Source organism: Squalius cephalus (genome assembly GCF_949319135.1).
Source record: "Squalius cephalus genome assembly, chromosome: 23".
In the NCBI taxonomy this organism is placed as follows: Eukaryota; Metazoa; Chordata; class Actinopteri; order Cypriniformes; family Leuciscidae; genus Squalius; species Squalius cephalus.
In genome coordinates this window covers 14,907,321-14,930,136 of record NC_137144.1, presented here as the reverse complement: position 1 = coordinate 14,930,136, position 22,816 = coordinate 14,907,321, and the positions used below count along the sequence as shown (strand labels likewise).

The 22,816-nt window shown below is 36.9% G+C and overlaps 1 protein-coding gene across 13 annotated transcripts in view; it reads right to left on the bottom strand.

Annotated features, from left to right (window-relative positions):
• cadps2 (Ca++-dependent secretion activator 2) overlaps positions 1–22,816 on the bottom strand; it is a 148,548-nt gene that overhangs the window by 74,724 nt on the left and 51,008 nt on the right. For all 13 annotated transcript variants that reach the window (XR_013819953.1, XM_079860242.1, XM_079860234.1 and 10 more), the window contains exon 3: positions 7,089–7,421. Coding sequence is in view for 12 of the 13 variants with exons in the window: in XM_079860242.1 (XP_079716368.1) it covers positions 7,089–7,421 (333 nt within the window). In the remaining variant the exon portion in view is untranslated. The remainder of the gene's footprint in view (positions 1–7,088; positions 7,422–22,816) is intronic.

Here is a 22,816-nt window from a genome sequence, read left to right as displayed (position 1 = left end):
GTCTTTTCGAACTCAGTCAAGGGTTATTATTTTTTGCATCCAGAAATATTATTTTTTGTCCTTTGTTCTCTACTTCTCATTACGTTCCATTAGTCTCTGTCTGTATCTACAGTCTCCAGTCAATCTCACTTTCTCTGTTTACTTTGCGTTATTGATCTTTGTTTCATCCACCTTTACCTCAACTCGAACACATCACTCTTTCCTCTCAGTCCGTCACTTCTCTGCACTCATCTGCCGTTGTCTCCTAGTCCTGTTATATATCTTCCTCTTCCTTTGTGTGACACCCTCCACTTACTGACATTTCAATTGTCATGCTTCCAGTCTCTTTCGATTTCCTTCTTTCTCTTCCCTCGCCATTCACTCCGTGAAATAATCTGACAGCGGGTGGAGCAGCTATCAAAGAAAAACACTTAAACGTTTAAAGCAAGACAGATCGAGCAGGCAAATCAAAATGAACAATGCACCATGTGTTAAATAAGTGTTTGGCAGTGGAAATGATAAATATGATTTATCCAGGGAATGTAGCTTTAAATGCAGGTACATCATCCTGATTGACAACATAAAACGCTGATATATGGGTAGTTGTAAATGAAATACTTTTGAAAGGTTGACTTGTCACATGGTTTAATATTGCTAATACAGCATGTTGCCATTTTTCTATAAAATGTACAAATATAAGAATAAAAATGGCATTTTAATTGAGACTATACATTGAATATTTGTACATTTCTTACACCACAGGACCATTTGAAATTATCTAGTGAAGACAAAAAAGAATGACTAAAAAATAAGACCTATTAAAAAAATATATATTTCCATTATACACACAATTTCCATTATACATGTATATAATATTGAACCTAAAATCTTTATGCTGATTGTTTGTTTGTTTTTAATGGGCATGTTATGCATAAATTACCAATACTCAGCCTTATGAAAGATAAAACTTTAAACGGACACACATGCAAGTAAGTGTAAAGGTAAGAAATTAACAGCAAGCTGGTGAGTTAATGTGCAGGAGTGTAAGATAATAATCGATGAAGGAAATGGCCGAGGACGGAAAGATCCAAGAATAGCTCTCACTGACTCCCCTCCCCCTTTTTCCCCATATCCTCTCATTTCTCCTTCCATTTTTATATTGAACACCCAATCCACATGCCATCCACATCTCATTTCAAGACTCCTCTAGTGTAAAAATCCAGATGGGTCAGGATGGTCGACGAGTCAATTAGTGAGACTGACTACTGAGTTCATCTAGATTTTTATTTCTTTTTTATGCAGCAGTGCTTTAAAGGCAATGGTTTCTCTGAGAGGGTCTTCCCTTTGAAACACATCAAAACAGATCTGGTAACAATAGAGTGGTTCAGGGATATAAAACCCAGAAGACTAATTCCCTCGATTTTTCCTATGGGTTTTTACATTTATGTGTGAAATGGTCTGTACGATACTTGAAGGTTTTTTTTTGTTTTTGTTTTAAACAAAAAATGCATTGCATTTTGAAGATGACAGAGCTCCTTTAAGATTGTCTAATTAAATCTGAAAATACGCTGTTCTGCATATCTCTAAATCATTATCTTCCACTCTGTTTGCTTTGCTCTACAGTATTCCTTGTATTTTTTACAACACCACTCATAAATTTACACTTCTTTGCCCTTTAAACACATGTGCATGAGTGATTTATCGAATGCTGAGCCACCAACTAATGCCGAATCTAACATCATGCAAGCAAACGAACTTTTAAATGTCAGCTGACACGGATCCATAAAATGCACACAGGTGCGTAAATTCTTAATAAGCGCTGAGAGAGATTAGCACCAGTAGTTCAAGCTTGATTTGATTGGAACCAAGCTGCAATTTCACCTCATTAGTCTAACAATATAAAGTACGAAAAGAGGATTCAGAAAATGTGCATGAGATTTCAGAAAACTACATGCTGCCTTCTGGATCGTAGATGTGCAGTTTAAAAGCACTGTGCTAAAAGTTCTGTCAGTAATTACTCACCCTCATGTTGTTCCAACCCCGTAAGACCTTCGTTCATCTTCGGAACACAAATTAAGATATTTTTGATGAAATCTGAGAGCTGGCTCACTTCTTCATAAGCTTCTAAGTAATCGATGTCTGCCAGCCCAGAAAAGTTAGTAAAGACAATGTTTAAAATAGTCCAAGTGACTACAGTGGCTCAACCTTAAGTTTATCAAGCGACGAGAATACTTTTTGTGCGCAAAAAACAAACAACTTTATTCAACTATTCATTTTCTTCTGTGTGGGCCTCTGATGTGAGTTCACGTAGTGTAACAGCACAACGCCCACTTTTCCTTTTTTGCCTTTTTTTTAGAAACATAAATGTTAGATAATTTTAATTCAAAGAAATGTTCCAGGTTCAAAACAAGTTAAGCCTCTCAAAAGCATTTGACATGCTGTCGATTACTACATGCTTGCGATTCTTCCCTCAGTTTGTAAAAGAAAGCAAAATTGTGTTTACAATAATGCATTTACAATGGAAGTCTATCCAGAAAGACACTGCATTTAATTTCATGTTAAAACACACTGTTTTGATATTATTGCCACAATACTTCAACATTACATGTGTTAAAATGAGGCTAGCATGACAAAATCGCTTACTAACCTTGTCTGTCCAATTATATCGCATAACCAATGGAGTTCATCCACCTACAACAGAACGACCAAGACAGTTTCACAGCTCAAATAAAATAAAAATTCTAGGTAACAATTAATATATGCCATGCACTGCATATTTCAGCTTTTAAACCTTTCAGAACACTTGCCTAATAGACTTCCATTGTAAGTGTTACCGTAAATATGATTTTTGCTTGTTTTGTTTTTTTACAAATGAAGGGATGAAATGATTTACCATCACTTGTATTGAACCCAGAACAGTATTTTAAAATGTAGAAGAATAGCTAGTAAAACAGCAAATAAATAAATACATTTAAATAAAAAATAAAATAAAAATACATTTAGATAAACAGATTTAAATAAATACATGTAAATAAATTATTGTAAATAACTTGAAGATAATTTAAAAAGGATATATTAAGCATTATGTGAAGTCCCCTGCTTTTACCCAACCATCTCAGTTAGATGCCAAACGTGCCAATTAATGTTGGGCTCAACCAGGCTAATTGCACTGATCTGCTAACTGCAATTGTGATGAAAAGAGACGTCCGTGAAGACCACCCACCACATCTCTTTTACTCCTCCTGTCCCCTGGGGAAAGGCTAGTGAAAGATAACAGGAGGGCAAGCCAGTTGGACCATTTTCTATCAACCCCTGACCTTTCTGAGATGTTTTGAAAGCGGCTGATGATGGGATAAAGCCACCTGTGCTCAGGTGATTAAGGTAAAGGGTAAAGGATTAAAGGCACTAAACTGCTTACTGTGGTTATGGGGAAAAACTAATTAACACAAAATGTGATTGTCAAAAATCATTAAATTCCGAAAGAAAAGCTTTTTGTCCTGGGTTGTTTGTCATTTGTAAGCCTTTAAATTGAGATATATCTAATAAAATGTGAAAAATTTCTCCAAGTACTGTTTTGAAACGTGCTGTGTCATTCCAAAGCGACATTTAGATTTGCACCTAATGAGAGAGATGCGCGAGTAAATTTATTGGTCGAATGCATTTCCCACATGCCGATAGTTTGAGTTTCGTTTTGAATAAATTTGTATAAGCTTGCCGTTTGTAATAAATGTCGTTTATAAAGAATGCCACTAAAATGTGTGTTTATACATACAGTGCATCCGGAAAGTATTCACTTTTTCCACATTTTGTTATGTTACAGCCTTATTCCAAAATGGATTAAATCCACTATTTTCCTCAAAATTATACAAACAATACCCCATAATGACAACGTGAAAGAAGATTGTTTAAAATCTTTGCAAATTTATAAAAAAAAAAAAAAATCACATGTACATAAGTATTCACAGCCTTTGCTCAATACTTTGTTGAAGCACCTTTGGCACCAATTACAGCCTCTTAAGTGTTTTTGAGTATGATGCTACATACTTGGCACACCTATTTTTGGGCAGTTTCTCCCATTCTTCTTTGCAGAACCTCTCAAGCTCCATCCGGTTGGATGGGGAGCGTCAGTGCACAGCCATTTTCAGATCTCTCCAGAGATGTTCAATCGGGTTCAAGTCTGGGCTCTGGCTGGGCCCCTCAAGGACATTCACAGAGTTGTCCCGTAGCCACTCCTTTGTTATCTTGGCTGTGTGCTTAGGGTCGTTGTCCTGTTGGAAGATGAACCGTCGCCCCAGTCTGAGGTCCAGAGCGCTCTGGAGCAGGTTTTCATCGAGGATGTCTCTGTACATTGCTGCATTCATCTTTCCCTCGATCCTGACTAGTCTCCCGTTCCTGCCGCTAAAAAACATCCCCACGGCATAATGCTGCCACCACCATGCTTCACTGTAGGGATGGTATTGACCAGGTGATGAGCGGTGCCTGGTTTCCTCCAGACATGACGCTTGCCATTCAGGCCAAAGAGTTCAATCTTTGTTTCATCAGACCAGAGAATTTTGTTTCTCATGGTCTGAGAGTCCTTCAGGTGCCTTTTGGCAAACTCCAGGTGGGCTGTCATGTGCCTTTTACTGAGGAGTGGCTTCCGTCTGGCCACTCAACCATACAGACCTGATTGGTGGAGTGCTGCAGAGATGGCTGTTCTTCTGGAAGGTTCTCCACTCTCCACAGAGAAACGCTGGAGCTCTGTCAGAGTGATCATAGGGTTCTTGGTCACCTCCCTGACTAAGGCCCTTCTCCCCCGATCGCTCAGTTTTGCCGGGTGGACAGCTCTAGGAAGAGTCCTGGTGGTTCCAAACTTCTTCCATTAATGGATGATGGAAGCCACTGTGCTCACTGGGACCTTCAATGCTGCAGAAATTTTTCTGTACCCTTCCCCAGATCTGTGCCTCAGGTCTTCAGACAATTCCTTGGACTTCATGGCTTGGGTGGTGCTCTGACACGCACGGTTAAAGGAACACGCCAACTTTTTGGGACTTTAGCTTATTCACCGTATCCCCCAGAGTTAGATAAGTCCATGCATACCCTTTTCATCTCCGTGTGTGCCGTAACTCTGTCTGACGCACCCACCATGGGACCTTATATAGACAGGTGTGTGCCTTTCCAAATCATGTCCAATCAACTGAATTGACCACAGGTGGACTCCAATCAAGTTGTAGAAACATCAAGGATGATCAGTGGAAACAGGATGCACCTGAGTGTCAAGGCAAAGTCTGTGAATACTTATTTAATCCATTTTTGGAATAAGGCTGTAACATAAAATGTGGAAAATGTGAGCATTGTGAATACTTTCCGGATGCACTGTATATTTTTAATTCCTGTTCTGAATTCTGTTAAATTTAAGGATCTGTTGTGGAGAGAAGGGAACTAAAATACATGTTTATACTGTTTTATTTACTGGTATTTTACATTATTTCTGAATGTAATGATAAAATGTGACTGATACACTGTTGCAAAATATGTGCGTTTTTTCCCCTCAACAATGCAGTTTTGACCAGGTGTGACTTAGCACAGTCAGATGCGGATTTTCCCCCGGAAAATAAGGTACTGTAGTTCTGCAGAATTCCACAGATTTTCCTAAAATCAGCATAAATGTGACCACAGTGTAAATGCAATGTCTACACAATATTTTATTCAATATTAAGGATATCGTACACCTTAACTCAATGTAAGATATGCAATTCCCTTCCATTTTTGGAAAAAAAATTGACTATACACTAAAAGCACAAAAATACTTAAATGCTTTTGTACCAGCGGACCTTTTCCGATAGCAAGGCGAACAGTGAATCCTTTGTCCAAAAAATCTGCTAAAGGAATCTGTGACCCAACAATTTATTTCTGTCCTTTGTAAAATCCCCTTTGAGGACATTCAGGGAAATTGGGCAATTTTTCTAACACTATACAGAACATGACACAATGTCAGAGAACAATGAAAAATCAATGTTACTCTGCTTTGAAAACTCACATTTCTTTTTTTTTTCTCCAGAGATATTTATTTATAAGAAGGATTGTGGAAAAAATCAAACACAAAAGATAATTATGACTGTTCTTTTTTACAAATGTTTTGAGTTGTGGTGTCAGCCATATTTAAAAGCCACAGAAATTAAGCTGTCATGGCCAAACTCCCAGACTTTTGATATCTCTCAAAAGCACTCTGCCATATTTGGTCTAAGAGAAAGTGCAAAAAATAAAAACCAAAAAACCCCAACATATTCTCTAGAAAATACATGTAAATTTATACTGAATTTCATTTCACAATGATTTAAACCCAAGAGGTGGTCCAAAGGAACCATCTCTGCCATTATATTAGGGCTGCAAGATTTTTGGGGAAAATATTTAATTATGATTTTTCTGATAAAAATTTTTTTGACTGCAATTTAAAATGCACATGAAAAAAATCCAGGTTTGCTGTGCTGGTTTGAATGGCTGTCAAAGTTGGGCAACATTTTGAGATTTTATATTAAGAAGACTATAAAACAACAAATAAAAATAATAATAATAATAATTATTATTATTTAGTAGCAACTTTATATGGCCGCTTGCACTACAGTAACCTAGATAAATCTGTGCTATTATTAGCCGCATATCCAAGTGTTGGTCGGAGGAGTGTGGAAGCTAAAAGTATCACTTGCATTTTTTCCTGACAAAAAAGGAAACAATTTAAAATAGTTGAGTTTCCCAATCGCAACTCTGACTTGAGTGGGCGTTCCAGTTAAAAGTTCTTACTGGGAACGAGGAATTTCCCACTTCTAAGGACAAATCAAACGCACCATTATTTTCTTCATTTTCAAATGTTAAACCATCAAACTTTTTGACAGAAAACTGCAGGGAGCCCATATAGCTTCTCTTCTGTTGACAAACACTGCATTACACGTTTGGGAAGTTGGTTGGCGCATGTCTTCCCAAATGCATGTTAAAGGGACCCAAACTCAGAGCAGATGCAGAGATCCATGGTTTTGCTTTTATTTCAATTTATTGTACCGCCCTATATAATACCATCCATTACTTTCGGAAAAAAAACCATTACAGACCATTAAAACTCAGCTGCTACTGACCTGCAGGGCATTGTAGAGCAGCTGATGTTCAAACTTCTTGACTCCCAGGATCTGCTGAAACATCTCATAAAGCTGCTCCTTGCTGAGGATGAGCTCGGACACAGCGCTGAAGGGCATGCGCCCCTGAGGCCGCCGCTGGTCCTCTTCTCCTTTATAGATGGCATCGTATTTGGTGATCCAGGAGCTGAGGACAGTCTCTTTGCTCAAGCCGTCGATCTCGGGCAGGCTGCGTACACGACGCTCGATGTTCTTCTTGAAGACCTCACGGAAGTCACTGGCAGAACAGCCTCCGCCCTGGACCATGCGGGCCACTCGCTCGCTCTTCAGAAAGCCCTGTCGGAAGAAAGAACAGGGTGAATCCATCCGTACATTATGATGAACATTAGAAAGCTTTTCATGTCAAGTATTGCTAAGACATACTTTGAGATGCTGAGGTACTGAGATTATTGTGTCAATGGAATGACCCATTAATTAGAAAATATATTAAAAGTACATTATAAATTCAGTTCATACATAAAATGAATGCATTTCAATACACCACTTGAAGAAAATGTTTTTAATGTTTTTTTTTCTGAATTAAAAATTATTTTTTTAAATGTAATTATTTTTCAAGAAAAAAATTAACCTTAATATTGAGTAATTTGGCATTTTTATTATTATTATTTCTCAGTAAAATGACTGGTTAATATGTCAGGGTCAATAAGTCTTAAACTTTTAGTAAATTTTTACTTTTTTTATGCCGTTGATTAAAATAGTTAAATGTCATGTGGTGCAACTCCCAAAAAATGTAATATAGTTTATAAAAGAATAATTCTCAAAATTTGTGCATTAAACACACCTCTTACACCTCGAATACTGTACATAACAAACGTCAATACATAAAGTAAGTTTCTAAGAATTTGGAATTTAGTTCTAGTATTTTTTTATAATTGCTTCAACAGTTTTGTAAATTCATGTCCAAATTTGGTGGAGGTTCCTGAATGGCAACAGCCCCTTTAATACAGATTACATACTTGTTTCCACAAACTTGTCTTTATACGCATATTACAGACAAAAGATAAACAAGGAACGAACTGAAGTAACAAGCCACAATTCAATTAAATTCAGAAAACACAATGATTCATTAGAGAGAGAAAAGGCCCCGCTGAGAGAGTGGCAAATCTGCACAGGAGACCATGAAAACACTTCGGTTTTCACTTTTCAGTAATTTCATTTTTTTATATTCGGTGACCGTGTCTGGGGGAAACCGAGGTTGGTGAGGCGCGACAGAAGCAGCAGATGGAGACGAATCGCAGCTCCTAACCGCGAGTAATGGAGCAGAACAAAGACACTTCAGCTGCCTAGTCTCAAGGAGGCGGGGGAATATATCTGTGTCGAAACTGCCATGATCTGGTAAGATGACAGAGATCGGTGCGCAACAGGAGGCAAACCTCATAGAGGGAAATTCCACATAAAAATGCTTTTACTTGGACACCTGTAGAGATTATACTGTTTTTTATTTAGATTTGAGGAAAGTGCTCATTTAGGTCCATTTGACATTTGGCGTCTGGAAGTACTTACCTTAAGAATCAAACGGCATACGTGCAATACAAAAACATACAGCTCAACTTGGTACAATACAAGGATATGAGAGGGAAAAAAAGGCTTGAAATTTTCTCCCTGGAAATTTAAAACGTACCTACTTGTTCGTCCATGAATAGTACATTGGTTCCATTAAAAAGCCCATTCAAACGGTGGCAAAAAAACAACGATATTTGATATCTTGCAGTGCTTCTTAGTACTTGAATGAGTCAGTGAATAAGTGGCTTACTTTCCTGTAGAGAAAATTAATAGTTTCCTCCTGCCTCAGAAAGGACACGCAGGTGAAGTGACAGACAGGCAGGCATGCTGGGAGGACAAGGGCCTGCTCATTTCCTCTGTGCCATTTAGAAACTGAATTTAGCAAAATCATTCTGATGCAAGTAGACAATTCTGTTGTTTTTTTTACTAACCTCTCTAGGCCTTATGTTATAAAGTCAGTGTCATAAGAGTCTAGTTATGAGTCGATTTTTGCAATTATCTCTGCATTTATTGTGTGCGTTAAGCTTTTTTCTCAAATTTTCCTACAGTGCTGCCTAAAACTGTAAAAGTGGTCAAAGAGAATGTGTGTCAGATTAACTGGCCAAATGCAAGACACTGTGTACTAGTCTCCATGTCTTTATCATAACACACAGAATATGTGAAGAGTCAGCACTAAAGAAGAGAAACTATGTAGTATTTTACATTTTTTCAAAGGTGATCCTTTACAAATGGCTAGTTCTGGTTTACGCTTGGCCAAACCAAGCATGCTATAATACACAATAGAGTAACAATACATGTGAGGAACCGTTTCGTCCAGCAGAAATATGGCACATAAAAAAGAGAGTGCCAATCAAAACTAAAATGAAGGAAATTATTCAATTCAAATCCTACAACATGGACAAATAAATGGCATTTTAAAATTATTTAATTAAAGCTTAAGTTACATGGAGGGTTGGATATCAAGAACCGGTTCCAAATTCCCATAGAACCGTGGATTTGATAAGACATTCAAGACATTGTGTATTTCGATTCCGCTAGAAGACGTGAAAGGGAACTAAATTCGGCACCCGCGCGCTACTTTCTATGCTGCCAATACTGAATTGAGTTCTCTTTCACACCTTCTTGCGCTTGAACGGACAAATACGCACAAAATTATTACAAAATATCCCCGTAAACACAGTCAGTTTTGTCTTAAGTGAACGTAAACCGTTGAGAAAGAAAACGCATGTGTAACGGTATATTGGACCTGTGATTTAGGTTTTAGTGACAGCAGCCTAATAAACCTGCGGCAGTCTGTGTCAATGTTAATCAAAATGTTACTGAAGACAGAGAAAATTACTCACTGATCTTGACTGAATAACCTTTGTAGGTTTAAAGGATTAATCTACTTTTCATTTATAAAAGTAACTATGCAGTGTTATTTTACATGATTACAACTTTGTTCAGTTATGTTTATTTGTGCTATTGCTAATTTGAATTAAAGTAATACATAATCATACTGGTTATGCATGTAATAAGTTTTTTAAATTGCATTTAAAAAAAAATCCATATTCTTTTCTTTCTTTTCTTTGAGTAAAATGCTGGGTTGTTTCAACACAAGTTTGGGTCAAATATGGACAAACCCAACTGTTGGGTTAAATTTTTAAATTACATTTTTTAAATCTAATGTTTGGGTTTGCCCATATTTGACCCAAACATGGGTTGAAACAACCCAGCATTTTTTAGAGTGAATAATTGTTTCCATTGTATATTTATCTACCTATTTGGAAAGTGATTAAATGAATTTGCTTAAGACAATGTTTCAATTATTTGTATTATGTTAAGTGTAATATTTATTATTTTTCTATATTTTATTTAAATATTTATTTAATACTTTTATATAATATTAAATATTCTTATTATGTAATTAAATTAAAGCAATTACATAAAATGCTTTCATTAAAGCAATTAGGAACTCATTGCCGTACAAGTCCCCTTGCTTCATTATAACACTGAAAATGATACCCATTAAATTCTGCATTCACTGTTTTGAAAGGAAAATAAATGATAAATTCATGTTGATTGACAGCCGTAACCTGAGAAAAAACTATTTGGTGCTACTTTAAATGTAGGAAACCTAGACAGCAAACTGTTTCAGAAAGTTTTATTTGCTTACATTCCTCATACGCATCTGTCCAAACTGTACCACATTACTATGTTTTGTCGATATATAATATACGCCTCTGCAGACAGTTGCAATTACACAATGGTGTCCAATGCCTCCATTTTGTGGTGGTGAAAATGTCAAACATTATTACTAATGAATCGCCCACCAAGGGATTTCCTCTCTCCCTGCTGCTTGACTTAATTGGTGGTTTAAAATCTCATTCAATTATTTATAACCAATGGTGTGCAAAGCTGTGCTCCATCTGCAATGGAGAGATTAATAAGATACAGAGCCATTTGTGTAATTAAAGCTAATATGAGGAATTAATCCTGGCAGAAAAATGAAGGAGAATGGCCGAGGTGCCTTGCTAACAGCAGGGAGCAGGTTATGAAGGAAGACTTGGAGATTATATATGGCGTATTTGACTTCAAGGGGGGGGGGGGGGGGGGGGGGGTGATAAATAACCTCATACTATTGCTCTGTTCCGAAACCTAACGAGTTGTCTACCTAGACCACATCATGAGGACTGTCCTAAAAGTAAGGCAGTAACTTATCGACAACTTTAGAGTGTTCTCATTTACTCATGTCATTCCAAACCTGAATGGCTTTCGTTGTTTGGTGGAACATACTAGATGATATTTTGAGGGCTGTTTCAACTGTTCTTGTCCATACAATGAAAGTCAATGGGATGCAAAACAGCACCGGATCCCACTGACTTTCATTGTATGGACAAAACAGACTTTTCTTTTTTAACAGATTTTTAAATTATTTTTTATTTCTGGTTGAGCAATCCCTTTAAAATACCTTGCTTTTGCCAAATTGTAAAGCATAACTCTTTGTAAAGAAGGCAATCCCAGAATCCACTGCAACAAGCTCACTGTAAAGGTTATTTAAGATGGTGGATGAAGCAGAGAAGTTGATTATAAAATTGCTTGAATATACAGTACCGTTCAAAAGTTTGGTGTCATTAAAATGTTGTAATGTTTTTGAAAAAAAGTCTCTTATGCTCACCAAGGCTGCATTTATTTGAAAAAAAAATACAGGAAAAACGGTAATATTATAAAATAATATTATAATTCAAAATAACTGTTTTCTATTTAAAATGTAATTCATTCCTGAGACGCAAAGTTGAATTTTCAGTCTTCAGTGTCAGATTTCTGAATACTCAAGAATGTAAAATCAGACAACTATACTTATGAAAACATAGCCATAGGACATCTTTTGTTTTTAATAGGCAACTGCTGTTTTATTTAACACTCAATGCTCTTAATTTACATATTAGTAATTATAACTAAAAGCTTTCTTGAAAGTGCAGTCAGTAATTCTTAGAAAAATACTGACACCTAAGCTCAGTTTTGGTCACATTAGATCATGCAGTGAAAAGTTAAATTCAGTTGTTGCTTGTAGCTTTAGATTCAGTATGCTAACCCAGTGTCCTAAAACGTTGTCAGAAGTGTTCTTGAATAATATCTTCAACATTGTTCATTTAAAATTTTGATTACAACATTATGACAACCAGTTGAAAACTATTTTACCCAGTATATGCCTGTTATGCAGTTTTATGCTTTCAATAAAACTGCTGTTAGCGTAGCAACATGCTAACATTTCTATGCTTTTTGTGTTTAACGCAAAGTTGCGGCCTTAATGGAGCAATTCAAAACAAGTGGTCATTCACTTACAAGGTTTCTCTGTCTGTATAGATAGCAAGGCCGCTCGCTAGATTTTAGAAATGAGCTTATGTAACAGTCTTGATCTCAAGCAGAGGATATGGATGACTAAGGCAACTCTCTCTCATGCCAAAATATAAATGTATAACTGTTTCGTTTGGTATCTATCAAAATCTTTTAAAGCAAAACTAAGCCTGAGGGTTGCAATTCATTACTGAAATATAGAGACTTCAATGGTCAAAAGTTAAAGATTGTTTATAAATCTCTCATAAAGTCTGGGAAAGACTGTGTGTGGCGGACCGTATTATATGCTTCCCCATGAATAAAACATACCTGCTGTTCGCACATTAAAAACATTTAAATCTTCTCTCTCGCTTTCTCACCCCCCTTTTTTTTCGAAATCTAGATGGAGTGACTCGATAAACAACTATAGGACGGCTCATTGCTTAAGAGCCTGAGAAAATGACTGCAAAACTGAAGACGCCTTTAGAGTCGCTCATCATGACACGCACTGATTCAAACCCTTTTGTTTGATTTCTAGAACAAAGAGCAATTCCCTTACATGTGTATTTACATGAATATGAATGTTGAGTCACATCTCCCACTGGCAAAAAAAACCTGCTCCATTTATATCTCTATTGTGTTTGTCCCTTTTCACAAACTCGCTCAAGCATTTCGTCTTATCGAGTTTCATGTGAACTCAAGCTCTGCCTTCGGACTCGCTCCTGGCAGTCAGATTACTCACATCTGAATAGAAATCTGTGCTGCTTTTCCAGCCTCAATCGTACCCCAAGAAAAAAATATATGATGGGGAATCACCTCAAACCTGAAGACGTGATGTTTTGTACACAATTCAAAACTGTTGATGCCGTTTCGAAGAAGTATGGTGCAAGTTTCCATTGGCAACGAAAAGGGACCTTCTGACAAACTGCTCGGCAAGACACAATACCACCCTGGAAACTTTCTAGGAGTAAAAGCAGAAAAACAAGAGACCAAATGAGAGCGACTGGAAGTAATGAGCAGTACAGGACCATGCCTGGACACACGACCAGTCAATCAACTCTGTAATTGGCTCTTCTCTAGTAAAACCCATAATACTAATCAGACCTACTGTACATTGAGTTTGTTTGGAGAGTTCTGTGACAATGAATACAAAGAAACTGATGAAGTAATGTATGAGACTAGCCAAAAATAGAGAGAAAAGTAGGAGGTATAGGAAGGTTTTCATAAGTTTTAAAAGGAAGGAAAAGTAAAAAAGCGATGTAACTGGACGAATGAACGTCAGAAAGAAATGTAGAATGGGATTTAGAGAAAGAAAGAGGGCAAAGAAACCTTTACTTATGGCTCTGACAGCCTTCAAAGTCGGTGCCTGCAGCTATTCTGTTTGCAGTGCTGTCACACAGTAATCCAATTGAGAACCTCTGGGTGGTAAACACATGGGAAAAGAGTGAAAAACAAATGTGAGGTAGAGAGAGAATGTGGAGGGGGCAAAAAAAAAAAAAAAAGAGCAGATCATGACAACCTCGGGCTGAATGTGTACAGAAATGATTCTGCCCTGGCTAAAGGGCAAACAACTCGTAACAAAACAAACACATTGGGACTCTGTCTATTGTCTCGCGTGTTTGTGTTAGGAACATGTTTAAGGGCAAAGCCTTGTTGATTCCTCAAGACACTCTGTAAGACAATGATGAAAAAGTCAGAAGCAGAGGGACTGGTCAAAATGTAATGTGCAAAACTCAAACACCATGATAAATCAACCAGAGATATGATTTTTTCGGTGAGGTTGCACAAAATCTTTTCGATCCTGCACCCCAAAATGATTTCATTAGCGGAAGGAACTTTTTGGGGAATTCTATTCGCTGCCTTGCAAGAAATCCTACAAGTTCACAGTAGGGCTGTCAACTTTAGTCGTTTAGTCGACTAATCGGTCGATGCCGTCTTGGTCGACTGACATTCTCATTGGTCGACCAGTTGCATTTTTTTTTTTTTTTTTTTTTTTTAACCAATAAATAATTTTCATTGATTTACTCCTTGATATGTATTCCTTTATAAGCAGTTATATATTACTGTATTCTAAATATAATTAGCCTATGTTTTATCCCCAACTTTAAATGCTTTAATTTAGGCTATTTTGTAACAGCGCCACAGTTTAGCGCACCACGTAGAACACGCGGGAACCGCACCTGTGGCTGGCTGCACTGCTGCTTCGCGCTCAGTAAGGAATATAGGTAGTTTTGCTTCATTCAGTTAGAACCAGTGCTTAATTTGTAAAGTGGGAGGTCCCGGAGTGCAAAGGAAGGGTGGATCCGGCGATTTAAAACGGGGGTTGGAGGTAACGGAACAAAGTAAGGAATAATTGACGACAGGCCATTGAATTATTAGAAAAATAATGCACACCCGAGGTGGTAATGCGGTCACGAGTTATTAAATTGTTTAAATTATTATTAAATTGAACAAGCGCAACATTCAGCATTCAATCAAATATTTTAAAAGATGTAGGCTATTATTAATAATGTTATTTCAACATAATATCTCGTTATTTCGACATAATATGTGTGCGTGCAAAAAGCAAGATGTGCATAAATCCGGAGACGAGTGCCGATGTTGACGATCGCCATCTCCGTGACCGAGCCGAGAAATGCACATAATGGATCATAATCAGAGAGTAGCCTATTTCTTTTTTCTTTTTTAATTATTTCGTTTAAAGACATTTTAAGCTTTGTGTATTTGATGTATTCCTCATGTCTGTGTGAGGCATACACTTAGTTTCGTTAAGTTAGGATGAGATGCGCTCCAGTTAACGTGCAATGTGACCGCGCGGGCGCCCGATTATATTGTCTGTTATACCGTATTTGCTTCTTATTTATTACAAAACAAAACGAAAATAAACCTATAGGCCTTCCTTCTATACAGCCTATTATTAGGATTGTTTTTTAGGCTATTTGGGGTTTTTGTGTGTTTGTTTTAAAACGCCTAGATCGGCTGGACAAAAGTTAACCCATAGCTTTGAAAGTAAAGAAGAATATAAGTTACAGCCTGTATAAATGAGAGCTTTTGTTAGGTTTTTTCATTATTTGGCAATTTTAGCAGTTATATTTTTTGTAGCGTGTGGTGTGGTCAGGTGCGCGATTGTGACTGTCACTATAGACCTAGGACAGAGCTCCTCACTTTGCAGTTAAAAAAAAATCACTTAATTTTCAAAGAATTGTATTATTATTATAGTTTTATGTATTATTGATTTTTTTTCGTTGTTGTTTTATAAATGCTCTATGACAATTGTTTAATAAATGTTGTTTTTTTTAATTAATGTTTAATAAATGTCAAAACATCGCGTTTTTTTTTTTTTTTTTTTTTTTAGTCGACTAATCGTTGCGCAGGACATGACTTTGGTCGACTAAGCATTTCTTTGGTTGACTACAGCCCTAGTTCACAGTCAACATAAAATGGTTTTCATAACCCATGTTTCATCCATTTTTCACAGGCAAAATCCAGTCTCTTTAATGGGAATCCACACAAATATTCACCCAATATTTTCTCTTGAAATCCCATGATGTTAAATTCTCAAAAAGCGTATGATTATTGTACTTCACACTTAACACTACAATAAAGGTTTAATAAGTTAACATTAGTTCCTGTAGTAGCTAACAAGAACTAAAAATTAATAATATTTCATTTTTAAATCAACATTAATCCAGATCAATTAAAAAAATGCACAAAATGTTCTTTGGTAGTTTTGGTATGTTACTTAATACATTAATTAATGCTAACAAATCAAACTTTACTGTAAAGTGTAACCTACAATTAAATTTAAAAACCAGACTAATATTATACAATCCTATCCTCATTAAAGGGTTAGTTCACCCAAAAATGAAGTTTCTGTCATTATCATTCCAAACCCGTAAGACATTTGTTCATCATCTGAACACAAATAAAGATATTTTTGATGAAACCGGAGAGCTTTCTGTCCTCTTCATAGACAATTATCACTTTCGAGGTCCAGAAAGGTGGTAAAAACATCATTAAAATAGTCCATGTGACTACAGTGGTTCAACCTTAATGTTATGAAGCGACGAGAATACTTTTTTGAACGAACATTTTTGGGTGAACTAACCCTTTAAAGTGTCGTTTGAATATGAATGCATTTTTGTGGTGGATTACATGTTGGAGTCCAAGGGGTACAGGATTTTTGCACGACACAATCATGGAAAATTACAGACCACTGTGCCACATTACACAATCAGCCATCCATTAAGCGAGGCTTATTTTATCATAACTTATAACTACTGGTTATGGCCTGCAGACGATGCAGACAGCCAGTCTATAGGGAGAGAGGGCTGACTTCATTACCTAATCGCTACAATACAGCAAATCCTACAGCCTCTCAACACTAATTCCCTGCCCTGTCTGCCCTCGTCGAGCACGGCTGAAATCATTTTCATAAACAGCATTGAGAAAATAAGTGCTCTAACCTGCGGGGACCCGAATACAGCTTTCGCTCGGCATGATTGGCTATTTTTTCCATAACAATAGAGGAAGGTTGAAGGTTGATCTTGTGGAGGCATTTTATTTCTGTTGGTGATGGGCTCTGAAGTGGACATGCTAACCTGGATGGACCCTAAAGGGACCTTTATTCTTTGAAGAAATGTTCAAATTTATTTGATATAATTTCTTTTAAGGCCATGGTGTTTCTAAGTTTTTAATTGATGTGATTACCATGTCCAATTTAAATTTAAATCACAGCTTCAGGAGTGAAATTAGAGAAAACGCAATTAACCAAACTATTTAGGAATGCCAATTAAACACTGCTGGGATGCCTGAAGAATATGGGAGTCTTAACTTATGCAAAACCCTCTGTAAAATGGAAATAAAAGGTCATACGCTGAGTACTGCACCCCAGGATCGATTTGATTCTCACCCCTTTATCCATATCTGGCCGCCAGTTTCTCCCCCAGTTCCCCTGACCGTTTGGATATTCTTTCTAATTCCACAGTAGTTTCTCAACGCACAAAGTTGCAGAGGATGCGGTGAAATGCTTTTGGTGTGTGTATTCATTACTTCATTACCTCCAGCGTGTAGATGTCCACTATGCATCACGAGTCAGCTAGTTCACAGTCCATCCACTGACCTGTTGCATAAAAAACTGGAAAGCACTTTTACTACCTGATTGGCTGATTACAAGGTAATAGGTTGATATATTGTTTAAAGTTCTGAGGCATCTACAGTGAACCATGACTAGACAGCATGTAAGATCAAAACAAACCATGACTGACCATACATGTCAGTCAGGCGGCTTATGTTTAAGTAGGCGATTCTTGGCCAGAATAAGCTGAAATGTGGACCAGACTTTAGTCAGTGTCGCTCAGGCAACCCGAGTTCAAGTCCCGGCTCGAGTCCTTTGCCAGTCCTGTTCACCTCTCTCTCCTTCCTGATGTTTTCTGTCTCATCTACACTGTCCAATTTAATAAGGCATAAAAAAAACAAAGGCCAAAATAGGTCTGGCTATTAAGGTGAGGTCACATTTACCGTTGCTCTGAGAAATTTTGCAAGCAAAATCCAGTAATTTCTGGCACAAAAAAAAAAATCGGATTTTTTTAATCATGCCTGATACAGATCAGAATTTGTTGCACATGCTTAAAACACAAAAATCCGCATGAGATCTGATTTTTTCGCATCCGTTCTGAGCCACTTCCAAATGTGGTTTTAAATCAGATACATATTCAATATTTGGGCATTGATCTGCGTGTAAACACGTATATACGATTCGCCACCACAAGGCGAGGGCAACACGTTAGATAGCTTTTTAATGTCATATTATGACGCAGACGTGCCTGAAAGCGCTCGCAATAAAACTCACAGCTTATTCTTTTACTAAGGTGGAAACTTTAGTTTAGACTTTAAGAAATTGCACACACAAACATTCAGGAGCATAGAAACTAGTTTTCAACCTCTGCCACGTGAATCAACAGCTTTGCTACTGAAGGCTACATCATAGGCTATTTCTCAGGAAATTAGGTGACAACTTCACTGTTTTTGTAAACAAACTAACAAGCATCATTATTACATACAGAAGCTCGCAGGCAATTCTCTCTCTCTCTCTCTCTCTCTCTCGTTAATTCCTTCAAATAAAATAAATCTTACAGAGCTACTAAAATAACAGACTAAATGGAAATTACCGCCTTTTTCCAGTCTATATCCGTTCAGTCAGATTTTGTGCTGCAAACATCCATGACAGCTTTTAACTTGTACATACTGGTAAATAATCATGGCCACCCGATTTAATTATAAAATAGTTTTAGTACGGCCATTCAAAACCGAGGGTTAACCCTGTTAACCAGAAACGTATATGGTCAAAAATCTGATCTGTGCATTAAGACATGCAGTGTAAACACAGCCTTTAATAGGAAACCACACGTTTGGGAGTTTTGAGTGAGGGCAAAAGAGTTCCCCATGCAGATTTCACTCATGTTTATGTTGGTCACACGAATTCGCCATGCTGACCAAAAGAACGCTGCTTGGTTTGAATGTGACTATACATTAACAATGGACCATTTTCCCCACAAAATTGTGACTGCACCTTTAGACTTTTAGTCAGCAAGTGCGAGTGGTTCAGACAAGATATAGACAGATTAATCATGGTTTAGAGCCACTTATCAGAGCTGAGAGCACTGTTTGAATCGCTAAATCCATTTGGACTGAAACTGTGTTTTCGAATTGAAGATTACTTCAGCATTATTTTTCATTGTGTGAAACTGATTCTATCAAGCCACAAGGGCTCTTATTGCCCAACTAATTTCTGAGAAGATAACATTATTGAAATCAGTGACATGAATGATACAAAAACTGAACCACCTCTTTTCTAACAAATTTTACCCAGCCATTTTATCATTTCAAATAAGCATCCAAGTCAATATAACTTTGTTTCTTGGCATTTATCAGTCAGATAGTAAAACTAGAGTTTCATATATTCTAGAGAAAAGTAATAGCACACCTCTCCTCAAATGTGGAAAGTAATATCACACCTTTCTTTAACAAGCCATATGACCTGATGTATCACTCATGTACTAAGTACCAATGAAGCAGGGATGAGATGCACTAAATGCAAGGTTGGCTCAGGTTTAAGGGTTTATTTGAATTTTTAAAACAAGTTCAATCAATAGTAATGGGTATGCCTGCCTTTGGAGCAACGGGGTAAAATGTCTCACCAAGGGGATAAAAATGGTCACTGTTACGTGAAATCTATATAATCTTTATATATTAAGCATACCTGAACTTTAACCATCAGGCTAATACCACCCCATATGGGGCCCTAATCATGAATTTTACATTCGATTAGGCCGTAATGGGAAGGTTGATGTTATTATTGATCGAAATGAGTCTATGGCAACATATTGATGCTGCACACAATGGAAAGCTGCCATAATCAATAAATGGCAAAGGCTGAGGACAGAGGATAAAAATGGCAGCTCTTCTGTTCACACAATAGCTCTATTATTATAATTGAAGACAATTTGACAGGTCCTCAGAGTGTAATAAAAGGAAGTGCATTCTAAATCAATGCCTTTTTTGAGCTTAGTGCCAGTATAGAGCAGCTTAACTTGCAAAAAGCAAGTACTAAACAGCTACTTATCAGTCCTTTATCAAAAACAATCAACATTCAGGATCTGCAAATGCCAGATTGAAGCTTGTGGGAAATAATTAACAGGCTAGAGGAAATATGTTAGGTGGCTGGAGGATTAAAAAAAAAGGATGTATTAATAAAATATGAAAACAGCAGAATTCCCCCTGTGTTCTCAGACTAAGGCCTGAATTCCATTAGAAAACACTGAAAAATAGGTCAATAAAATGAATACATTTTTTAAATATATAAAATAAATGTAAAAGGATTAAAAGTAAAATACAAAAAAAAAAAAAAAATTTAATTAAATCATTTTTAGTTTTTACCGTTTACGTTTCTATTTTTTTTTTTTTTCTATTGTGACATATATCTAAGTGAAATGGCTTCTCAAACAAGAAGGGCAGGAATTGATTTCGTCCAAGAGGAATTGATTAGACGGTTGTGGTTTGCTATTGGTCGATCTCATGTGATTGACAGGTTGTCCCGCCCTCGTGCCAGTAAACGCATCATCAGAGAGAAGAGATGCCGCTGCAAGAGGGAGGGGGAAGTTATTTTGATTAAATATTATGAGGGCACATGAATTTAAATTTTTTATTTTTTTATTTCTAATAAATACTGCAACATTCCATAAAAAATCAGATGTCAATTTTGATTTCATGGTGACTTGAAAAGCTGTTAACGTCTTTTACAACCACTGAGCTCTGGGCAATCCAAAGGCCAAACCAAAGGCACTGAACTATCTCACACCTGTAGTTCATCTTGGTTTTGGCACTTTCAGCATCAGTGGGATGCTCCCACGTCCTGTAAACCCACTAAAAATATCTCAGCGGAGAGGAAGAGATCTGCAGGGACTAATCCTACATCTTTAATTCACAGCACATTCTGTCATAATCAATGAAAGCAGTGGCAGGCAGCTCCTGCTTGACTGACACGCTAATGAGAGTTATGTCTACACCGTGAACATGAGAGCTATTTTTTGTGTCAGAAATGGCATTCTTTAAAAAAAGAGTGTGTAGAACCTCTTTTGAGGATTTTACTTTACTGATTGCCTCAATAAGTATGTGACCCTGTAGGATCCACAAAGTCTCACTTTGCACCAAAAAAACAAACAAAGTGGGGATCTATTTTCCACACAATAATTACCATTATTTAGGGGAATCACTCTCATATTTAATAGGATTATTTGCGAGAAAGCTCTAAGATACAACAGGTTACTTGGTAACCTGGCTTGTCGTCATAAAGAATGTGTGTTTGTGATTTATGAGATCTTCAGAATTGATCTCAGTCCTGCTTGGCTTGGCTTATACTAATTGACTGTGATTCTGAGTGCAGCATTCTGTTGCTTCAGTAAAGTCTACAAAGAGTTGAGTTAAAGAATAACTAAACGCTTTAATTTGAGGCCAGTCCACTCACACTGAAGTAATGACTATTAAAACATTAAACACAAAACGGAAATGGGGAGAAGTAGGAAGAAATAATGAAATAAGATGCAATAACAGTTTCATCAGAATCTAAAATGACCAAATTCACAAAAACAACTTGCTCTTAATTTTAAACATCATTAGATAATTATTAAAATGGGCAAATATTTGAACATACTGTAATCATTGCATGATCAAATGTTCGATTAAGGTCACAGGAATTTTATCTGCAATAATTAAAAATCATTCAAAAAAAGGATACTTCTGATCCTACATGCTGATTGGTCAATACAAATTTGTGTTATATAAACAAATGTAACCAACCTATTTAAATTAAAATCAGCTAATCAAATAAGTGTTTGCCGTCACCATTGATGTTCTATTTCATAATTCCAGACCGCCGGATATGGTTAAACATAGAAAAATGGTCATGCGCTCGCTTATGATACAAGATTCTCGTATTGATTCAGTCACACGTGGCCTTGACCAATGACGTACTGTGTTCTTGACCAATGACGTACTCTTGTTAGTCCATAAAATCTTCTGATTACGTCATGGTCTGTCTCTGTCATTCTCGTGTTTCTTAACATTGTTTCTTAATACAACAAATCAACCTATCCATCCTTTTTTTTATTCTAAGCAATGTTTCATGGAATTGCAGTTCTTTCCTTCACAAAAGCTGGTAAGTACACAGTCTTGAAACTTTGTCTTTTATTTCGATTTTTTAAATAATTTTTTGCTTCAAATCAAAGTTTATAATGTGCTTCACCTTGCACCTGCTTGGTTTGGTTCATGGCTTATAACTCTTCAATGAAGACTTTTTAAAATCTTCCAGAACCAAGTCCGCTGAAGAAGTGGGCAGTCACTGTTGCGCTTCATACAGGTTGCATGAATACCCTTTTTTACTGTCTGCACTACAAGTGATGAGTGACAAAACTAGGAGGATGCAACAAAACTAGTGATAAACTAACCAATAATTGACTACACAGTGCAACTCCCATCAGACATTTCTTTCTACTCTTCATCTTCTAAATAATGAATGACAACACAAATCAAGACTCCCTGTGCACACAAGTCTCTGGTGAAACACTGTGGCGTAAGTCACAAAAAACCCACAGAAGCTGAAAAGATGCTTTGATTTCTGCATGATGGCCAGTGAATGACAATTTGGAACTTTGATCAGCCAACCCAGAGTCCTCCACATGTGCTTGAGTGACTATCAGACCAAACTTCAAAGAGCTGCTTCCCATCCAGTGCAATTAATAGAGCGGAGAGTCAACTGATATGACATGATGATCCTGTTAGGACGTGAGAGGCAT